This window comes from Lotus japonicus, chromosome 2, assembly GCF_012489685.1.
Source record: "Lotus japonicus ecotype B-129 chromosome 2, LjGifu_v1.2".
Lineage (NCBI taxonomy): Eukaryota > Viridiplantae > Streptophyta > Magnoliopsida > Fabales > Fabaceae > Lotus > Lotus japonicus.
In genome coordinates this window covers 31,229,997-31,249,442 of record NC_080042.1, presented here as the reverse complement: position 1 = coordinate 31,249,442, position 19,446 = coordinate 31,229,997, and the positions used below count along the sequence as shown (strand labels likewise).

Genomic DNA, 19,446 nt, shown 5'->3' with positions numbered 1-19,446 from the left:
CACACCGGCCCGGATCACTGAACACTGTTAGGTGTGGTAATCAGAACTTGCGCTCTGATACCAATTGAAGGTATGAAAAACGGTAGAAAGGGGGGGTTTGAATAACGTTTTCAGTATAAAACTTCCACCTTTAAGATTTTGACAAATCTTTCGAGAACTTAAGTGCTAAAGATAAGAGATAGAAAAGCACACAAGGATTTTATCCTGGTTCACTTGATAAATCACTCAAGCTACTCCAGTCCACCCGTTAAGGTGATTTCTTCCTTCTTAGAATGAAGGCAATCCACTAATCAGGTAAGAGTTACAACTGCACTTGAAACCTACAAGTGACTAACAATTACACTGACTTAGCTCACACTAAGATTCACTCTCTTAGTCTTCTCTAGGATCGGATCAACCTTGATCTCCTAAAGGAACTAAACAAACTGTTTATCAAAGAATTGTTTACAAGAGATTTGCTTCTAAAAAGCTAATAGTAAACTCAATGAATTTCGGATGAAAGAAAACTTAGAAGAATTTAAGATTGTCTTGCGCGTATGTGAATGCTTCTAGCCGTTTCTTTCAGTCTTCAGCCTCTATATATACTCCAAGGATTAGGGTTAAGCGATGCATGGGAAATGCTACCGTTGGAGGGCAGTTCTGGAAAATCCAGCTTCTGCTGTGGCTGAGAACGTTAGGTAGGTCGTCAGGGAGGTACAGTTGCTTTTGTACTTGGATAGCGACTTGACCTTTAAACCTAGGAGACTTCTGATCAGGGGAATACTTCATATTGGAACTTGTGAAGCCGGTTGATCAGAGTCAGAGGGAAAGCCCAGATCCTCTGACCATTGTATCTTCTGATTCTGAACTCAGAGGGAAGAACATGGCCTTCAGAGTTTCTTGCTTCTGGACTTCAGAGTTTCCACTATTCAGCTTCTGCAACTTCAGAGTCTTCTACACCATCAGAACATCTGAACCTTCAGTGTTTCTTGGTTATCAGAACTTCTGGATCTTCAGAGCCTTTAGTGACTGAGTCCACATCAGAGTTTGTGTAACTTCAGAACTTCTGAAGCTTTTCCACTGTTCATACTGAACATGGTGAATGCGAAAGCGTTGCTTGGTTCACTCTTTAAGCACAGTGCTTCTGATTTGTGTGAGATTGAGTTGAGGTCAGAGCCTGTAAATAGCACACTCAGAAAAACACGTTTGAGTACCACAATTGTTCATATCAAAGGGTTAACTTGTAATCATCAAAACATAGAGTTGTACTACTAGATCAAAACTTGATCTTACACCTGATACCGGCAAAAAATTTCTCTCGCATAAACGCAGTTGCCCACATCTGCCTAGTTTCATACGTCTGTTTAATCCATTTATCCTCACCAATACCATACTTTTCAATCACTTGCAGCCATTTAGTTTCAAAACGTTCTGGAGTGAAATTCCCATAAATCAAAGTCTTAAATTCATTCAAGAAATCTGGAATCTTAATTTTCTCAAGACAGTTTTGCTGAATATGCCATCCACAAAGCCTATGAGTAGCATTAGGAAACACAACCTTTACTGCTTCATGCATAGATTTGTCTCCATCAGTCACAACAGCTTTGGGTTGCTTTCCAAACATAGCTTCATCCAAGGCTTTCAGGACCCATTTGTAAGTCTCAATGGTCTCATCACAAACCAAGGCACATGCAAAAATTGTAGTCTCCTTGTGATGATTGTAGCCAGAAAAGATAACAACCGGTTTGTTGTACTTGTTCTTCTTGTAGGTGCTGTCAAAAACAATGATGTAAGACCCAAATTTCAGACTTGGATTTAAATAATTATTTTTAATTATTTTTTCAACCCAAGAGTAGAACCAGTTCAACCGCAAAAGGGCCTTGTAGAGGAGAATGCTGTTTCGAACAACTGGATGAAGAATAACGTTCAGGAAATTGCTTGAGGATAGTACTGTGGTCAGTATAAGAGTTAGCACGAGCCATTTCGACACCCGACTAAGGTCGAGAGTGTCCAAAAAAGGCTAATTCCGCTCTTAAAGCATTGTTTAAGAGAAATTCTAAATCCTTGGAAAAATAAGAAGTTCTCTTTATTTTTCCCTCGACCAACGTTTCATTTCGGAACTCTGGACTGTACACTGTAAGACCCAAGTTTTTAAGCTTATGCCAAGTAAATAGAATCCTATTCACGATTAGGGTTGATATATCGTGAAGGGAATCCTAAACTAGAGTTTACCAAATGAAATAAATTTATGAAGGAGGAAGTTCAGGAAAAGTCAAAGGATTGTATCGAAGTCGATTTAAGTTATAGCACGACTAATATTCGCTTTAAAACCTAGGACAAGAATCTTAGGAAATAACACTATGTTCCACCCTTGGAACACTGTAGGATTTTAGTCCAAAAATCTTCAGAGAAATGTTAGAACTTCTCTTTTTCCATATATCAAAATCGTTTCGAGGCGAAACTCTAGGATCTACGAACGTCCGATTCCAATCATCGGAAGGTTGCCGAAACCGAAACCCTGGTATTTCAAAACCCTAGAATCAACCGACAATGAAGACTTTTCCTATTCAGAGCTTCAAATGAATATTCCAAACGCGTACACCCATTTCTCTTGATGATTTCAATCTTTCTTCAGAAGGAAGTTTTCCATTCCGACATTCGATGCAAAAAGCAACTTATCGGGTAAAATAGTTTTACACCGACTATGCATTAGTTGCCAAAAATACAAGGAGACATCTTTTTAGTTTTGGAATTCTTTTGCCAAAACATATCTTAGAATTCACGGAGAATGACGCCGGAAAAATCAGATTCGCGAAACTTTCATTTTCCCGCGAATTTCCATCTTCTATATATAGCAAGCAAGTGAGGAAAAAACACAAAACTCCTCCATTTTTCTCTCCAAGGCCGCGAGCTTCAACAAGGAAGAAGGAAGAAGAGTTTTCTTCATTACTTGCTTGATCGTTGATCCGTTAGTTGCTACTTCAAGGTTTCGAGGTATAGTCGCTAATCCTTACCTCTGATCGCTTTTTCCATAGCTTTTATGTAGACTTTTCTGAGCTGATAGTTTATGGGTTTTTGCAAAACTATCCTGAATATTTCATTTTTGATTCTAAACATCTTCCTTATGTGCCCAAGATCACTTCTGCCGGGTTAGATTTTCCGTTATGTCGCCGGAATTCCGCCGGAATCAATTTTAGCCTTAAATACCCATTTTTGGAGTTTTTGGAGTAAAGCTTCAACCTTTAGGCTGAAAACTATCGCCTTAGCTTAGTGCTAGTAGGATTAGTTGTCATAAACGTCGTTGGTGACGTCCCTGTCAAATTTGATTTTTGGGATTTCAGTTTTGAAAATTCTAAGTTAAAAATCATGACCAAAATACCCCTGCGACAGTTTTTGATCCGATAATTTTTCCGAGTTCAGAATACCCTTAGTTACGGCTAATGATAGCATAGGAACCAAGTTTGATCGAAGAAAAATCGAGTCTCCTAATTGTGAAAAGTGGCCGAACCTATTAAGGAGGAGGAGGAAAATTTCCTTTTCCGAAAACTTGTCCTTTCGCGCTAGATTATCATACCTCGGAGTATGTACTACTTCGTGTAACCTTAGTGATGTATTGATAGCTTAGTTTCCGATAGATTCTGATAGTATTTCTGTGGTTTTGCTCTAAAGGTGATTTTGAGGAATTTCCAGCGGAGCAAGGCTTTGATTGTGAAGGAGCTTTAGGAGATAACTCTGGAGAACCTACAGGTGAGGGCTTCTCACTGAATCTCTAGTTAATGCTTAGGGTCGATGCTTTCGACATTGTTTACTGTTTATGCACTGGATTGTGTGTGATTGGAAAATGTTTTCTGAGGCTTCGGCTGACAATGTAGATGATGAATCTACTGAATACTTTTGAGATTGAATCTTCATGCTAAGTGCTAATTGGGTAATTTAGGATGTGTGGTGCATGCCTTATATGCTAAGTGCTATGTGGTTACTGCTTAATATATTGATATATGACATGTTGATTGGTTGTGCTGAGTTATTTATACTTATGCAATGAGATCTGAGATTCTGAATGGTGAGAATAGCGGGCAGGTCATGCCGATTTTATTTTGAGAGTTTTGAGAAAGTTTGATAGGACGAACGAGGTTCGGGCCTTATTTTTGTTTAGTGGATCGAGACATTCTCTGGAAGCGACTTGGGATTGGGAGATCCTGAAAATGTATAAGACTTGCGATAAGACAAAATGGAATCTATTTTATAAAGAAAACTCATAAGACCTTAAATAACCTCTAAATCTTTAAGTAATGATAACAACCTCGAAGGAAGGCATTGGAAGTCAAATCTTAATTTTGGAAAAACGAGAAGTGTCGTCGGATCCAAGTGTTGAGTATGTCGTTGTTGTGCTGTTGGAGCAGCGTTTGTTGTTGTGTTGTTGGAGCAGCTATGTTGTTGGGCTATCCTGGGGATAAGTCCGGGAAACCGTTAGTTTCCGAGAGTGTGATACTCTGTGCTCGTTGAGCAGTTGTGACCATCGGATTGAGATGAGTCGGATGATTTGGAGATCATCGTGGGTTATGTGTTGTTGTGAAGAATGTGTCTTTTGTCGCAGAATCGACTTTACCTTAGGGTAAGCTTTTAGAGACATTAATTTAGCTAGAACACGTGGCGACGTGTCGAGTGAGGTCGGAGACGTTGTTTAGCTAATCACTGCATTGCATGCACTCATTATGTGGTTTAAACACGGCGAGATACCGGACCACGGCGGATTCCAAAATTGGTTATAAGACCAGAATTTCCGCGTAAGAGCACTGCTAAGTGACTCTTAGTAGCAGACCGAAATGGCAGACCTACGGGTTATGGCTGATCTGGCTACCTTGGTTTGGTGTAAGAGACACGCGGGCAGAATGGTCCCACCGTTGCTGGTGCTAGGATTGATCCGTTTGATGTCCATCCCAGAGGCATGCGGGCAGAATGGTCCCACCGTTGCTGGTGCTAGGATTGATCCGTTTGATGTCCATACCTTGTTTGGTGTAAGAGGCACGTGGGCAGAATGGTCCCACCGTTGCTGGTGCTAGGATTGATCCGTTTGATGTCCATCCCTTTCCGGAATGCATTTGGTTAACTGGGTTAACCGCCATATCATCTCATGCAACATGCATTCTGACATAGTTGATGAGTGTGTTTGATACTTGTTAGTTCTACTTGATGCATGTTAACTGTGATTTACTGTCGTTATATTCTTTGTGGAATAATGCAACCCTAGGATGTTATCCCTAGTTATAAGCCTAAGTGGCAACTTATTATCTGTACCTATTGGGTTTATTATTTATGTAATTCTTTGGAGTTGACCCTCGCGTCTTCTGTGTGTGCTTTGGCGGACAAACGCCCATTGTCAGATGTCTTTGGCGGGCTGGTTCACGACGGTTCACCCTTCGGGGGGAATTAGGGTGAGATGCTGGAACATGAGCGCATCACGGTCGCGAGAGGAGGACGGATGGTGTATGTAGACTAGGTTGTTCTGGATTTCGAATTCGGACGACGATCATGCTAGCATGTAGGATTGAGTGTTAGTGTGAGCTCCTCGAGATGGGATTAGTGTAGGAGTAGAGTCTTAGCTCTGAACATCATTTGTTTTCTTTGGGAACAGGGTAGTTTCCCACCTATAGCTTTTTGTGTGGTTTCCTTACGGGAATCACAGAGAGTTGGTTGGACTTAGGAGGTCTTATTTTCAGACCATTGGGTCAGCTTATTCTCGGTTTTGAGGGATAGTGTTGCGGGCACTTACCTTTGTATTTGGTTTGTACATATTGCCTACGGGCGCTACTCTTCTATTACCGTCACTGGAGGTTTACTCGTGACGAGGTTGTTACTTATAGCGGGGGCTGTTATATATATTGTATATTAGTTTTACTGCTTCTCGCTTTTGGGTTTTATTTAATTCAGTCCTGTCTTAGTTATTATCAAAAAAAAATATTCACGTTTTTCCGCATTAAGTTTATTTTGGTTACTAAAGTGACGCCACCGAAATCGGGGTGTTACATACACACGATAGGTTTCACTTCTCGGAAGTTCGACGATTCTAAATTCTATTCTCGCAAAACTCTAAATTCAAGCGCTGAATGAAGACTTTTTCTATTCGAAGCTTCTATCGGAGTTTCCATCCGCGTTGCCAGATTTCTTTCGACGTTTCCAATCTTTCTTCAGAACGAAGTTTTGTCGTCTGACCTTCACAGCAAAAAGTAGTTTTTCGGGGCAGATTAACTTACACCGCTTTCGGATCGTTTTTCCCAAATTATAGAGATTTGTTTTGAGTTATGGAATTCTGTCGCCAGAATCTCGCTTAGAATTCACCGATGAACGTGCTGCAAAAATCGGAATCGCGAAATTTTCATTTTCCCGCGATTTCACTCTCCTATAAATAGTAAAAAAATCAAAATATCTCCCACAACTACCATTGGAGGCCGCGGGTTTGAAGGAGAGGAGAGGAAGGAAGAACTTCGTCGTTTCTCGACCGATCTTCGAGCAGTTTGTCTCTACTTCACGGCATCGAGGTAAGTTGCTTGATTCTTACATCTGATCATACTTTTTGTCGCGTTTCTTTAGCTATTTATGAGCTCAAAGTTTCGAGCTTTTCGTAAAACTATCCGATTTTCCCGATTTTTATTTTGGTATACCTTCTATACTTGCCCAACAACCTAGAACACTCGCCGTTGTTCGCCGATTTCAATCGAGTTGTCAAAGATCTGAAAAACTGTATAAAAACCCTTTTGTGCACATATCGAAACTTTAATGTCGAAAATTCATAATCCGACTTAGTGCCTTTAGGATTAGTTGCTACAAATGTTGTTGTGAACGTTCCCATCAATTTTGTTTTCCGAAGTGTTAACTTTGAGTTTTTGAGCTTTAATTTTGGACCAAAATGCCCCTAGCTAGTCGTATTTTGACCCGGTCGTTCTAAAATTTTTCCGACAGTTTCTTTACTCTAGTTTTACCCTAAAACTACCTAGGAATTAATTTAGATTGAAGATAAAGCGCCGGAACCCTTTTCTCCTAAGTGGCCGTGAGCATGTTTAGGGGGGAGGTTTTCGTTTTTGCGATAACTCGTCCTCTCGTGCTCGATTGTTGTACTCTGAAGCTTCGAATGCTTTGTCTATCGTTAATTAGTTGGGTTGTGATCGAGCTAATCGATTTTGTATGGATTTCTGCTTTGTTTTCTCCGAGGTTCAGTTGAAGGAACTTTGGGATTTACGGAGCAACTTTGTGAGGAGAACCTACACCGCGAGACTGGAACAACTCTAGGTTAGGGCAACTTACTTACTAGCTATTGTATTGTAGGCGTCGATAAATTCGACTTGAATATTGCTTGTTGTTGAATATTGCTTGGATATTGTTTATCGCTTTATGGAAAAATGTTTTCTGGAGGCTTCGGCCGAGTGAACTGATATGAGACGTGTGTCTCCGTTTTCTGAGAGGCTTCAGCCGTTTACTGGTTTCTGTCTTATCGCTTTCTAGTGGATATGACAAGGTTATGTTTACAGCACTGCCATATTGATTCATCGCTAGATAGAGCTTGATGTATTTGCGTTTATGATTAAATTGTGCTGACTATATTCGTGCATTTTGATGCCACTTTTGGAGTGTAGAATACACTTACCTTCGTCATGACAATGACGGGTTTGTTTTGGGAATGTTTGTTAGGTCGAACCAAGGTTGGAACCTTTATTGTTTTAGGGGATCTAGTGTTTTCTCGGGGAGTTGTTTGGGTTTGATGGGAACTTTGAACTTATAGAGTTTTGGACCGAAAATAATCATAATCTGTTTTATGTAAATAAATCCATAATATATTTATTAAGAATATAATGCTTTTAATTAATGACGATGATTCAACGGAAAATACTTAGGAATGAAAGTGAGTTTGGAAAACGGGAATGGGTCGGTGATCCTAGCTTTGGGAACTTTATTTTGAAAGGTGTTGGAAATGAAAACTGAACTTTGGAATTAACGACATAATGCACTAACTTACGATGGAACATTTTACCTAATAAGAGAACTATTTTTTAAGGGAACTCATTTTATGAAAAAGAATTTGAAGACGGGCTTTAGCCAAGGGTCTGGGTGTTAGTAAGGTACCTAGTAGAGTACTCTTGGCACAACAGGAAGTGACGGTCAGCCGCGTAGAGTTGTATCGTTCCTGTTGATGTCTGGCGTAGCAAGCAGGATGGTTAAACCCGTAGGGTCACAACCGACTTGACTATAGCCTAGGTTTCTCGTTGTAGAAGCCTTTGGTCAATGAACCAATTTTTACCCGTGGGGACGAATCGTTGTTTTGCTAATCATATTGCGCTCATGCATACATGCGATGAAGTGCCAAGCGGAGTACTTCGGTATAGCAGGAAGCAACGATCAGCCATGTAGAGTTGAATCGGTCCTGACTATACCTGGCACAACAGGAAGTAACGATCATCCGTGTAGAGTTGTATCGCTCCTGTTGATGTCCGGCATAGCAAGCAGAAATGGTCGAACCGTGTAGAGTTGGATCGTCTTGACTATAGCCAAAGGTGATAAGCGACGCCCGAGCAGAAATGGTTAAACACGAGGCCAGTGTTACGATCGTCTCGAGGTGCCCAGCCTTTAAGTGGCAATACCGTTGGTTTGTCCCGTCGCCAAGCAGAGTGACGTTATTCGGATTTGTGTCAGCATATTCTGCATTGGCACACAATGCATCTTATTATGATTGACGTTGCATGACATATCATGCACTCTAACTATAGTTGTTGAGATCTGATGATTTGATGTTGATAAACATCGTTATGTGTTTTGATGATTGAATTGTGTTAGAGATTCGATAACATGCTATGTATATACCTTAGGGTAGGCAATACATAACTTATATGTATATATACAACATATATATATACCCCCTTTATCGCATGTTGATTGTATATCTATTGTATTTTGTAAGTTGACCCTAGCGCCTTGGCTTTGTTTGTATGTTTGTGTTTGGGCGGTCGGCCTGCTGCCAAGCGTTCGTCAGCCGGTTCGTGATGATTCGTTGTGCGGGAAAGACCCGGAGCGAAATGACTATTACTGAAGCTTTCGACGAGGACCCGGACTTCATGCCTGATCGAGGGAGGGTCGATGATAGTAGTGTAGGATATGGGTGGTTAGAGTATTTTGAGTTGGTTGTTACTGTCATAGCTCTGATTCGTCATTCATATTTTGGGGCAGGGTAGGTCCCCGACATGTTACTTTCGTGTGGTTCTCCGTAGTTGGGAATCACATGGAGTAGTCGGTTGTAGAGGTCTAGAGGAGGCCATCTGGGGCTGACTATTCCCTTCTGTCACTTGTATAATATTTCGAACTAATTATGCTTTCTGAAAACTTGTAAACCTTGCCGTCACTTGAGGATACTCGTGACGATGCTTTTAGTTACAGCAGGACTGTAATAGTATTGTATATTAGTTTATGTTTATCGCATTTTGGGCTTGAGTCTTTAGTTTAAAATGTTCTTTATTCTAAAAGAAAACGAAAAAAATATACCTGCATTTTCCGCTTATTTTATTTTCAAGTTACTAAGTGACACCCGGAAATCGGGGTGTTACAAATGACATCTCCAAACGCTTGGTAATCAAGGCGACTTGTTCCATCTCACCAAAACAAGTTTTCAAGATTTTCTTCACCTGATCTTGTGAATTTGAAAAAAAACATGGGATCCTTCTCCCCCTTACGCTGCAAATAACTCAATGCACTGTTTGCATCTCCAGCACCTAAACTTATCCTTTTCTTCTTATCAACATGATTATATAAGTCCTTTTTCAGAAAACCCACCGATTCATGCCCACCTTTCTGACCCATCAAAAGCCCCATTATGTTGCAACTTCTCACCCCATACAACTTTAGACTGTCTACTTGAGCCTTGTCACCATCAGTCAATCCCCTGAATGAGGGCATTAAATGAACGTGGGATGCAGGTGTCAACCCATGATTGTGTTCTGGTTCAAATAGCACAACCTTCCACTTGCTTGAGTCTGCATGAAAACGGACACGGAACTTTGCTGGGCAAGCCACTCTGGTAATAGGCTTTGCTTCTTTAACTCGGCTAACCTTATTCACATGCTTCTCATGTCTCTCACCTTCCCTATTACACACCAGTTGACGACTAATAATATTACCCTTTCGATCACGACGGACATCATCTTTCCTTGCACCAAAACCTTTGAAATGGGCATAGTGTTGGTAAAATTCAATAGCATCCTTCTCAGAACAAAACACCAGCTCCCTTATCTCATCAGCTGTCAAGTTAGGGATTAATTTGCAACGATCTGGATTAGAATTCTCATTATTGCCATCATCAGCCACAGCCTGAGAATCATCATCCTCACTCATACCTCTATCATTAGACAAGTCAATAGAGAAATATTCATTCACATCTGCCATGGCAACAAACCTATGCAACGAAACCAATAAATAAAGACAACACAAAGATTTTAAGTAAACAAAACCTGATTTTCGAAAACAACGAAATCAATTTTGTAAACCTTAAACGAAAAAAATTTCATTCCGATTTTTTAAACCCTAAACCCACCGATTCAAAAGCCTAAACCCAAAAGCACAATACCCAAAATGCGATGTAAACCCTAAACCCAGATTCAAAACCCACAAATATAAGAACCCCTGAATTTGAAATCAAACAACAGCAGCAAATAATAGATTAGGAAAATGCGATTTTAGAACCAAAACACACTAAACCCAAATTAAGAAACGAACCGTGCTATTTGATTGTTGACGGCAAATCGAGATGGAAGATAAAAAAGCTCGAACGACAATGGTCCTCGTGTGCGAAAAACAAACGATGAAGAAGCTGTAAGGTGAAGAAGCTGATAACGACAATGGTCCTCGTGTGCGAAATACGAACGATGAAGAAGCTGGAAGGTGAAGAAGCTGATACTATTTAGGGTTCAAGGAAGAAGAAGAAGAAAATGGGTTGAACTCAGAATACGAATAAGCTTTGTAAAAATTCTCAATGATGGTTAAAAGATAATATACAACTTTCAAACAATTGCTAAAAGGCCCCTCTGAAAAAAATATATAAAACATTTTTGATTTTCTAAAAAACAATTCAAATTTGAACAGAAAAATAAAATTTGAAAATACTAATACACATGGCAGCATATTATTTGCTAAAAGGGTTGGAGGCACCACACCCTTAAAAATAGGGAGGCACCATAGAATTTGCCTTAGTATATTGGCAAACATAAAAAGCAAGAATTTTTTTAAGAAACCAACCTCAAAATCAAGAATCCATTGTCCTATAAAGACAATTGGGCTTCTTCTATGTTGTTGAAACTTAGACTCTTCTCAACTTGCCAATCTTTTATTGGCAGATACTAATACTTTGGTGCAAGGGATTCAAAGTTTCTGATGAAGGAACCACTTCATCTGCGGAACTCAAATAAGTAAAAACATAGTGTAAGTACTATAAGATCAGTAAATTACATGTCAAACACATTAGGAAGAACAAAGATTATGAGGTTGAACTTCATTAACTACTCTTTTTTTTTTGGTCAAAGGGTTGGAGTTTCATTGAATAAAAAGGCCGGTGGCCAACTTACAACCATAAGGAGAGAGGCCTCGGGCCCAAGACTAGCTAGAGATTGGGGACATCGAAATACAAGGTCATAGGAACTTAGACACAAGTTAGACTATCTTTAATGGTGTTGAAAGGGGGGTGTTTAGTGTTGAAAGGGGTAAATAATGGTGTTGAAGTGAAGTGTTGAAAGTTGAAAGGGGGAGAGAGGTGTTGAAAAAATTCAACATTGTTGAAACCTGCGTGTGAGACCCAGTGGAGAGAGAGAGGGGCTGCAGATCAACACGTGGCTCCTTTTGATTGGTCCGGGCGATTTTCGTTTATCCTAATCTTTCCAACTCAATTATTTCATTCAAAAAAAAATTTAAAAAATATAATTTTTTTACCAAAATTCATGATTTTTTTTTCTCTATAAATAGAGACTTGGTTCGTTTGATTTGAACACAGAAAAAAAAAACCAAGTTTTCCATTATCTTATTCATCTTATTATCTTTCTATTATCCCCTATGCTTTGAAATAAAATATATTATTGTGTGCTTAGTTTCTTTTCTTCCATTTGAAGTTAATAAAATAAAATAAATTATTGTGTATATTTTTTTAAAAAAATATTAAATTGTTAAGTGTTTTAATTTAATTTACGTTAAAAAATATTACGTTAATTTAATTTAATTTAAAAAAATAAAAAAAACATTAAATTAAATTAAATTGATAATAGTTTATTTGATTTAATTTTTATCGAAAATTTTAATTTTATGAAATCATAAAAAGAAAAATATAAAATTAAATCAAAATATGAAATAAAAAAAAGTGGTGGGGTAGGGGGTAGGGTGTTGAATGAAAAGCCATTGGAGTGTGTAAAAGTTGAATGAAGTGTTGAACTGGAGAGAGAAGGTGATGTGGAGTGTTGGAAAGAGAAAAAGTGGAGTGTTGAGGGTGTTGAATGTTGAAACCATTGGAGATAGTCTTACAGAACTATATCCTGACAAAGTCTAATCCTAGACAAGGCACTAGCTAGGAAAAAGTAGACAAGACTACTCAGCGTGTTGAGAGGCGAAGGTCTTAGCTGGTTCGAGCTTGACCATTGACGTGACTTGAGGCCTCGCGTACGATGATGGAACGGATGCTGGGGGGGGGGGTTCAAAACCCAGAGGCTTGGGAGTAGACCGTTGAATCTGAGCTGTGCTACTTCATAAGCCAATGCATTAGATTGACGTTGGGCCCACACGAATCTACAGTCCTCGAAGTGACTACTCAGCCTTTTGATATTTGTGATGATGGTCTTTAAGACTCCAATCTACTTCCTCCCATAGCAAGCCTCGATGAGGGGTTTATTATCAGATTCCAAAATGACCTCGGAAGAAGGCAGTCAAGTACGTGTAGGATAGCATACGCAAACGCAGGGTCCCTGAATCGAGGGCGGAGGCTAGCAGCAAGCTATGCAACAGAGATTAGCTCCTCATTTCATCTCAATTACCTGGAATGAATAGCAGTGGAAGGGGCCAACCCAAAATTCTCTCTTCCAAACAAAAAAGTGGCCATGAACAGTTCAATCGGGACTTTTAATTAAAGGATAGAAGATATGTGTTTTTGTTTTGTACTAGGCAATAGGCCCAACATATTTTTTTAGTATGTGAGTGCATTAGTCTGTATTGTCCAAAAAAAAAGTGCATTAGTCTGTGATTCCATGTGTGCGTTTTAGGGTGACGGATTTAGTGTGTAGTCTATTAATGTGTGTGTAGTTTTAATCATTTAAAAATCCAAAAATATTTTTCCGTAAATAAATAAAAAATCAAGGTCAATATCTCTCAAGATAAAAAAAAATCATTTTCTTAATCAATTTAAATCATGTTAGAACTATGTAACATTGATATCTCCGCACAGAGAATACTTAGGCCGGGATTTAATTCCCGACAGGTACTCCATAATAAAAAACCTTAGGATTCCATGTAAATAATCATTTTCTCTCAATTGTAAATATTAAACCATAAGACATAATATTTAAATCTTTTTTTTGAGGTAAAATGAACATTTTTAAAGTTATCAATTTTTGCACAATTAATCAGAGGTAACCGTCTTTTACTGACTTCGCGGGATGCTAATACCTTCCCCATACGTAAATGACTCCCGAACTGAGAACTCTGTCGCAGACCAGCTTTCTTTTATTTTTTTAGGGTTCCAACTGCCCTTAATAAATTGGTGGCCTTCTAATTTCATAACTTTTATACGTCGTCTCGCCACGACCCCGGTGACGACAATAATATATTTAAGTAGCTCATAAATGTAAGACCCAGATTTTAGAACTGGATTAAATAATTATTTTTCAACTCACGCGTAGGATCGGTGTAAGCGTGACAGGAGTTTGTTGTTTGGGAAAGTTTAATGAAGAAGAAAGTTCGGGAATTGGTTGAGGATAGTACCATGGACGTTTTACGAGTTAGCACGAGTCGTCAGCACACCCGCCTTGTGGCGAGAGTGTCCAGAATAGACTAATTCCGCTCTTAAAGCATTGTTTAAGCGAAATTCTAAATCCTTGGAAAAATAAGAAGTTCTCTTTATTTTTCCCTCGACCAGTGTGTCATTTCGGAACTCTGGACTGTACGCACGTTAGGTTTCACTTCTCGGAAGTCCGACGACGCTAAATTCTATTCTCTAAAAACTCTAAATTCAAATGTTGAATGATGATTTTTTCTATTCGGAGCTTCTGACGAAGTTTTCATCCGCGTTGCCAGTTTTCTTTCGACGTTTCCAACCTTTCTTCAAAACAAAGTTTTGTCATACGACTTTCACAGCCAAAAGTAGTTTTTCGGGGCAATTTAACTCACACAGCTTTTGTATCGTTTTCCTCAAATTCAAGACTCTTGTTTTGAGTTATGGAATTCTTTCGTCAGAATCTCGCTTAGAATTCACAGATGAATGTGCTGCAAAAATCGGAATCGCGAAATATTCATTTTCCCGCGATTTCACTCTCCTATAAATAGAAAAAAAAAATCACAAAACTCACCACTTTTCCCCATTGAGGCTGCGAGTGAGAAGAGGAGAGGGAGAGGAGAGATTTTCTTCGTTTCTTGACGGATCTTCGAGCTGTTTGTCTCTACTTTACGGCACAGAGGTAATCTACTTACTTCTTACCTCTTATCATTCTTTTTATCGCGTTTCTTTTTCTCTTTCTGAGCTCAAAGTTTCGAGCTTTTCGTAAAATTGTTCGATTTTCCCGATTTTTCTTTTGAACTACCTTATATAGTTGCCCAACAAGCTAAATCACTCGCCGAAGCGCGTCGATTTCGATCGAGTCGCCAAAGATCTGAAAACTGTATAAAAACCCATTTATGCACATATTGAAACTTTATCTTCGAAAAGCCACAATCCGACTTAGTGCCCTTATGATTAGTTGCTATAAATGTCGTTGTGAACGACCCCATCAAATTTGTTTTCCGAAGTTTCAACTTTGAGTTTTTTAGCTTTAATTTTGGACCAAAGTGCCCCTAACTAGTCGTAATTCGACTCGGTCGTTCTAAAATTTTTCCGACAATTTCTTTGCCCTAGTTTTACCCTAAAACTACCTAGGAATTAAATTAGATCGAAGAAAGAGCACCAGAACCCTTTTTCCCTTGAGTGGCCGAGAGCATGTTCTTGAGGGGGGAGAAATTCGTTTTTCGCGATAACTCGTCCTCTCGTGCTCGATTGTTGTACTCTGAAGTTTCGTAAGCTTTGTCTATCGTTAATTAACTTTGTTGTGATCGAGCTAATTGATTTTGGATTGATTTTCGCTTTGTTTTCTCCAAGGTTCAGTTGAGGGAACTTTGGGTATTACTAAGCTAGATTGTGAGGAAAACCTACACCGCTAGGCTGGAACAACTCGAGGTTAGGGCAACTTACTTACTAGCTATTTGTATTGTAGGCGTCGATAACTTTGACTTGAATATTGCTTGATATTGAAGATTGCATTGAATATTGCCTATCGCTTTGAATTGGAAAATGTTTTCTAGAGGCTTCGGCCGAGTGAACTTATATGAGACGTGTGTCTCCATTTTCTGAGAGGCTTCGGCCGTTTACTGATTTCCGTCTTATGATTTCCGCACTGAATTATTGTTATATTGATATTGTTATTGAACTGTGCGCTTGACGCGACTACGGAGCGTGGAATCATGGAACGTCCTACTTGTATTATTTCGGGTTGAATGAACAACCCTAGGCAAGTCTAAACCCGAGGTTTGAGATTAAGCCTATTGGAACACTTAGACTTTCCCCGGGGGATTACATTTGGGGGGATTTTGGAAAACTTAGAATGGAAAGAAATTGGGACCAGAGACCTTAGGGAACTTAGTTTTTGAGATAGAAACTCATAACTTGACTAACTCAACTTGGAATATTTTTATTAATGAATAAAACCTTAGGGATCTTAAGTGGAGAAATGATTGCGAAAGACGGGGAAATGTCAAGTCTTGAAGCTACTGGGAATTGGTTGAAGCCACGGGGGTGATCCCCTGTGACGAGAGGAGGTCGCCGACATTAATCATTTGGGTTATAAATTTGGGTTTTATAATTAAACACACACGTGCGAGGTCGATTCGATGTTTGGCTAACCATGTCACATCATGCATACATTCGGGGCTTGGGACGGTCGAAAGATCGGGCCTCGGTGAAGTTGGGACGACTTTGGTCGGCTTCACGAAGGTTGGGGCGGTCGCAAGACCGGCCTTCTTCGAAGACACCTAGAGTGCATCTTCGACATTGCGGGCAGAAATGGTTCAACCTAGGGTGGTTAGAATTGACCCGACTATGCATTGGTTTGTAAGTGACGCCCGAGCGGAAAAGGTTACACACTAGGCCAGTGGTAACTGACTCGATGGTGCCCATCCCAATTGACTTCTCTGGATCATTGAATTGCATTTCAAACATACATGCACCCTAACTGCAATCGTGTGTTATTGCTTACTGAATTATTGTTAGAGCCGATAACATGCTAGGATTATATATAAACGTAGATATATATATAAGGAAAAACAAGATATATATTACATAAACATAGATTACAAAACTGAAACTTAAAAACTGAAAAACTGAAACTTAAAAACAGAAAAGATTGAAAGAAAGGAAAACTGAAGGAGAACTTACAGAAGGAATTCTCTCAGTGTTTCTCTCTCTAAACTCTCTATCTAAGCTCTACCAAACTCTGAATAACAAGGTTCAGAATGAGCCTATTTAAAGAAAAAAATTGGACACTGTTTGAATAGTTCCGGTTGACGGTACTATTTGACTGGCACTATTTGCTACAGTAAAAAGTCAATTTTACTATTTGCTACAGTACAAAAATTGAATTATTACAGAATAAAATGATTACAAGACGACAAACTTAGCAGAAGTCATCATCATCTGATTCTGTGGTTTGGACAAAATCTGACGACCCAAGAGAGGATGGCTCGGAGACTTTGTGTTGAGGGGCCTTTGAAGATGAGGCTTGCTTAATTGGTTCCTTCAATAATTGAAGAGCAGATTGAAGATTTCTTAGCAAGTCTTCTTCTGTTGAAGCTCCTGCAAGGGCCGCTGTGATGTGGGCCTTTTGATTTAGCAAGAGGCTGGTTTGCGGACTTACATGCTTGAGATATTTCTGGTTGTTTTTGAACCATTGAATTACTTTATCCTTGTGAGCTTTGGAAGCATCAAAAGCCTTCCACCACTTGATAAGGGCATGTTTGTTGAGAATTGGTTGGGGTTTGGCTTTAAGACCGTACCTCCAAGAGAATACCCAAGAAAGGGAAAAGATTGTATAAAAGTTTAAACAATCAGGATAATTGTTAAACTCTTTGTCCCAATGTTTCAGGAAAAGATTGTATCCCTCCAGAACTTCAGGGGGAAAGATTTCAGTAGTTGGACCAAAGAAGCTCCACCAAGAATGGAACCAAATTGGAAAGGAATATTTGTTGGTCCATTTGAAGTAAATGAGCCAAGAATGCTTGAAATTTTGGTTTTGCAGGCCAAGGATTGTAAATTCCCAAGCTTTGATGTAATCCCAATAATTAAAACCTATAGGGTCAAAATTCTGGGAAAATTTTCTGTAGGTGTTTGGATTGGGTCCAAAGTCAGTGGGACGAAGGACACGGAGAATTTGGAGTGTGGAGTGGGTAATTAGGGAGTTGTCATTTTTATCCCTAAAATGCTTAATATCCACACTGTTTGTATCAACCAAGATAAACTCATAGAATCTCTGGGTTTTGTTTGGGTGGATTGGATCAAGATAACCAGGGAAAAGTTTAGTACCAATTTTATTGGCGAGGTTCCCTCCTGAATGGTCCCACCATTCTGGTTCAATCAAGGTTTGGAATTTGGAGATAGTTTTGGTCAAATATTCCGATTTTGGGTTAGATTGGGTAACTGGGCTAGATTGGGCAACAACAACTGGTTTCTTTCCATCATGAGTTGCTAAGCTTTTTGTTCTTTCAATAAAAGATTGGAGGGATTGGAGATCTAGGTCATCATCTTTATCAGCGATGCTGGCCCAAGATTTATTTGGTAAATTGATGAGTCCCTGAGGAACATTATCCAGGCCTGCTTGTTTGAAGGCAAGGAGAGTTGGAATTGATAAAGCATAATCAGCTTTGGTTTGTTTTGGTTGTGAAGATTGGTTTTGAGCAGTGGGCTCAGATTTTTGGACAGTGGGTCCAGATTGATGGGCAGTGGGCCCAGATAAGATATATATATATATATATATATATATATATATATATATATATATCTACCCCTCATCACATGTTGTTTGTATATTTACTATATTCTGTTAGTTGACCATAGCGCCTTGGCTTGGGTTGTATGTTTGTGTTTGGGCGATCGGTCTGCTGCCAGACGTGCGACAGCTAGTTCGAGATGATTCATCCCTCGGGGAGGACCAGGAGCGTAACGACTACTACTAAACCATTCAGCGAGGACCCGGACGGAATGCATAATCAGATGAGGGTCGATGGTAGAAGTATAGGTTATGGGTGTATAGAGTCTTTCAAGGTTAGATGTTATTGTTATAGCTCTGACTAGTCGAGTCTATATTTGGGGCAGGGTAGGTCCCCGACATTATTAGTTTTTGTGTGGTTCTCTGTCATGGGGATCACAGAGAGTAGTCGGACATTAGGAGGTCTGGAGGAGGCCTTCTTGGGCTGACTCTCTCATGTTTTGGAGGACTGTACTTATAACTTCTCACTTGATTTCTGGACTTGAACTTATTCTGCCTTCGAGCTCACTTTCTGTCACTTGCTGATACTCGTGACACTTTGGGGTTACAGCAGGGCTGTAATAGTATTGTAAATTAGGTTATGTTTATCTTGTCTTGGGTTGTGTCTCTATCTTTAGAGTGTCTTTATTTTAAAAAGGAAACAAACAAAAAAAAATACCTGCTTTTCCACTTAAAGTTTATTTTTGAGTTACTAAAGTGACACCTGGAAATCGGGGTGTTACATTGTGGTATCAGAGCTTAGTCGAGTCTTTTTGGAGTCTTGGGGAATAGGTCTTCTGTGCTAGGTTGTGTGACTCTGCAAAGAGTAAAAATTGATTGTCTGCAGAACGATTTTCGTTCTAATTGGTTGCATTGTTACTTAATCATAAGGAATAGTTTCTAGTGTTATCGTATGGTTAGGACTAACTGTTGGCTTGGGATAACAGACGATGGTGAACATGAATCAGCTAGCTGAGATGATGGCCACTATGGCCCAGGCAATGACTAATCAGGCAAACGACAACGCTTAGAGACGTGCTGCAGAGGAAGCGCGTCATCAACACCAGCGTCAGAGGGAGGTGACTCTGGATCAGAACAAGGGGCTGAATGACTTCAGGAGACAGGATCCACCTAAGTTCTCGGGTGGTACTGACCCGGACAAAGCGGATCTCTCGATCGAGGAAATAGAGAA

The 19,446-nt window shown here is 39.6% G+C and overlaps 1 protein-coding gene across 1 annotated transcript; it reads right to left on the bottom strand.

The window, feature by feature from the left end:
* Positions 1–1,255: 1,255 nt before the first annotated feature.
* Positions 1,256–10,404, bottom strand: LOC130736333 (protein FAR1-RELATED SEQUENCE 5-like). Its single transcript, XM_057588171.1, has 2 exons — positions 9,620–10,404; positions 1,256–1,751 (listed from the first exon to the last, which is right to left on the bottom strand). The coding sequence occupies exons 1-2, from the start codon at positions 10,402–10,404 to the stop codon at positions 1,256–1,258; spliced, it is 1,281 nt and encodes a 426-aa protein (XP_057444154.1).
* Positions 10,405–19,446: the final 9,042 nt, after the last annotated feature.

Bases quoted from the DNA above. Each gene is read 5' to 3' on its own strand.
- LOC130736333 (XM_057588171.1), bottom strand. From the start codon at position 10,404: ATGGCAGATGTGAATGAATATTTCTCTATTGACTTGTCTAATGATAGA. The intron at 1,752-9,619 runs GTGAGATGGAAC...TGTTTTTGACAG, and splicing joins AATCTTGAAAACTTGTTTTG to CACCTACAAGAAGAACAAGT.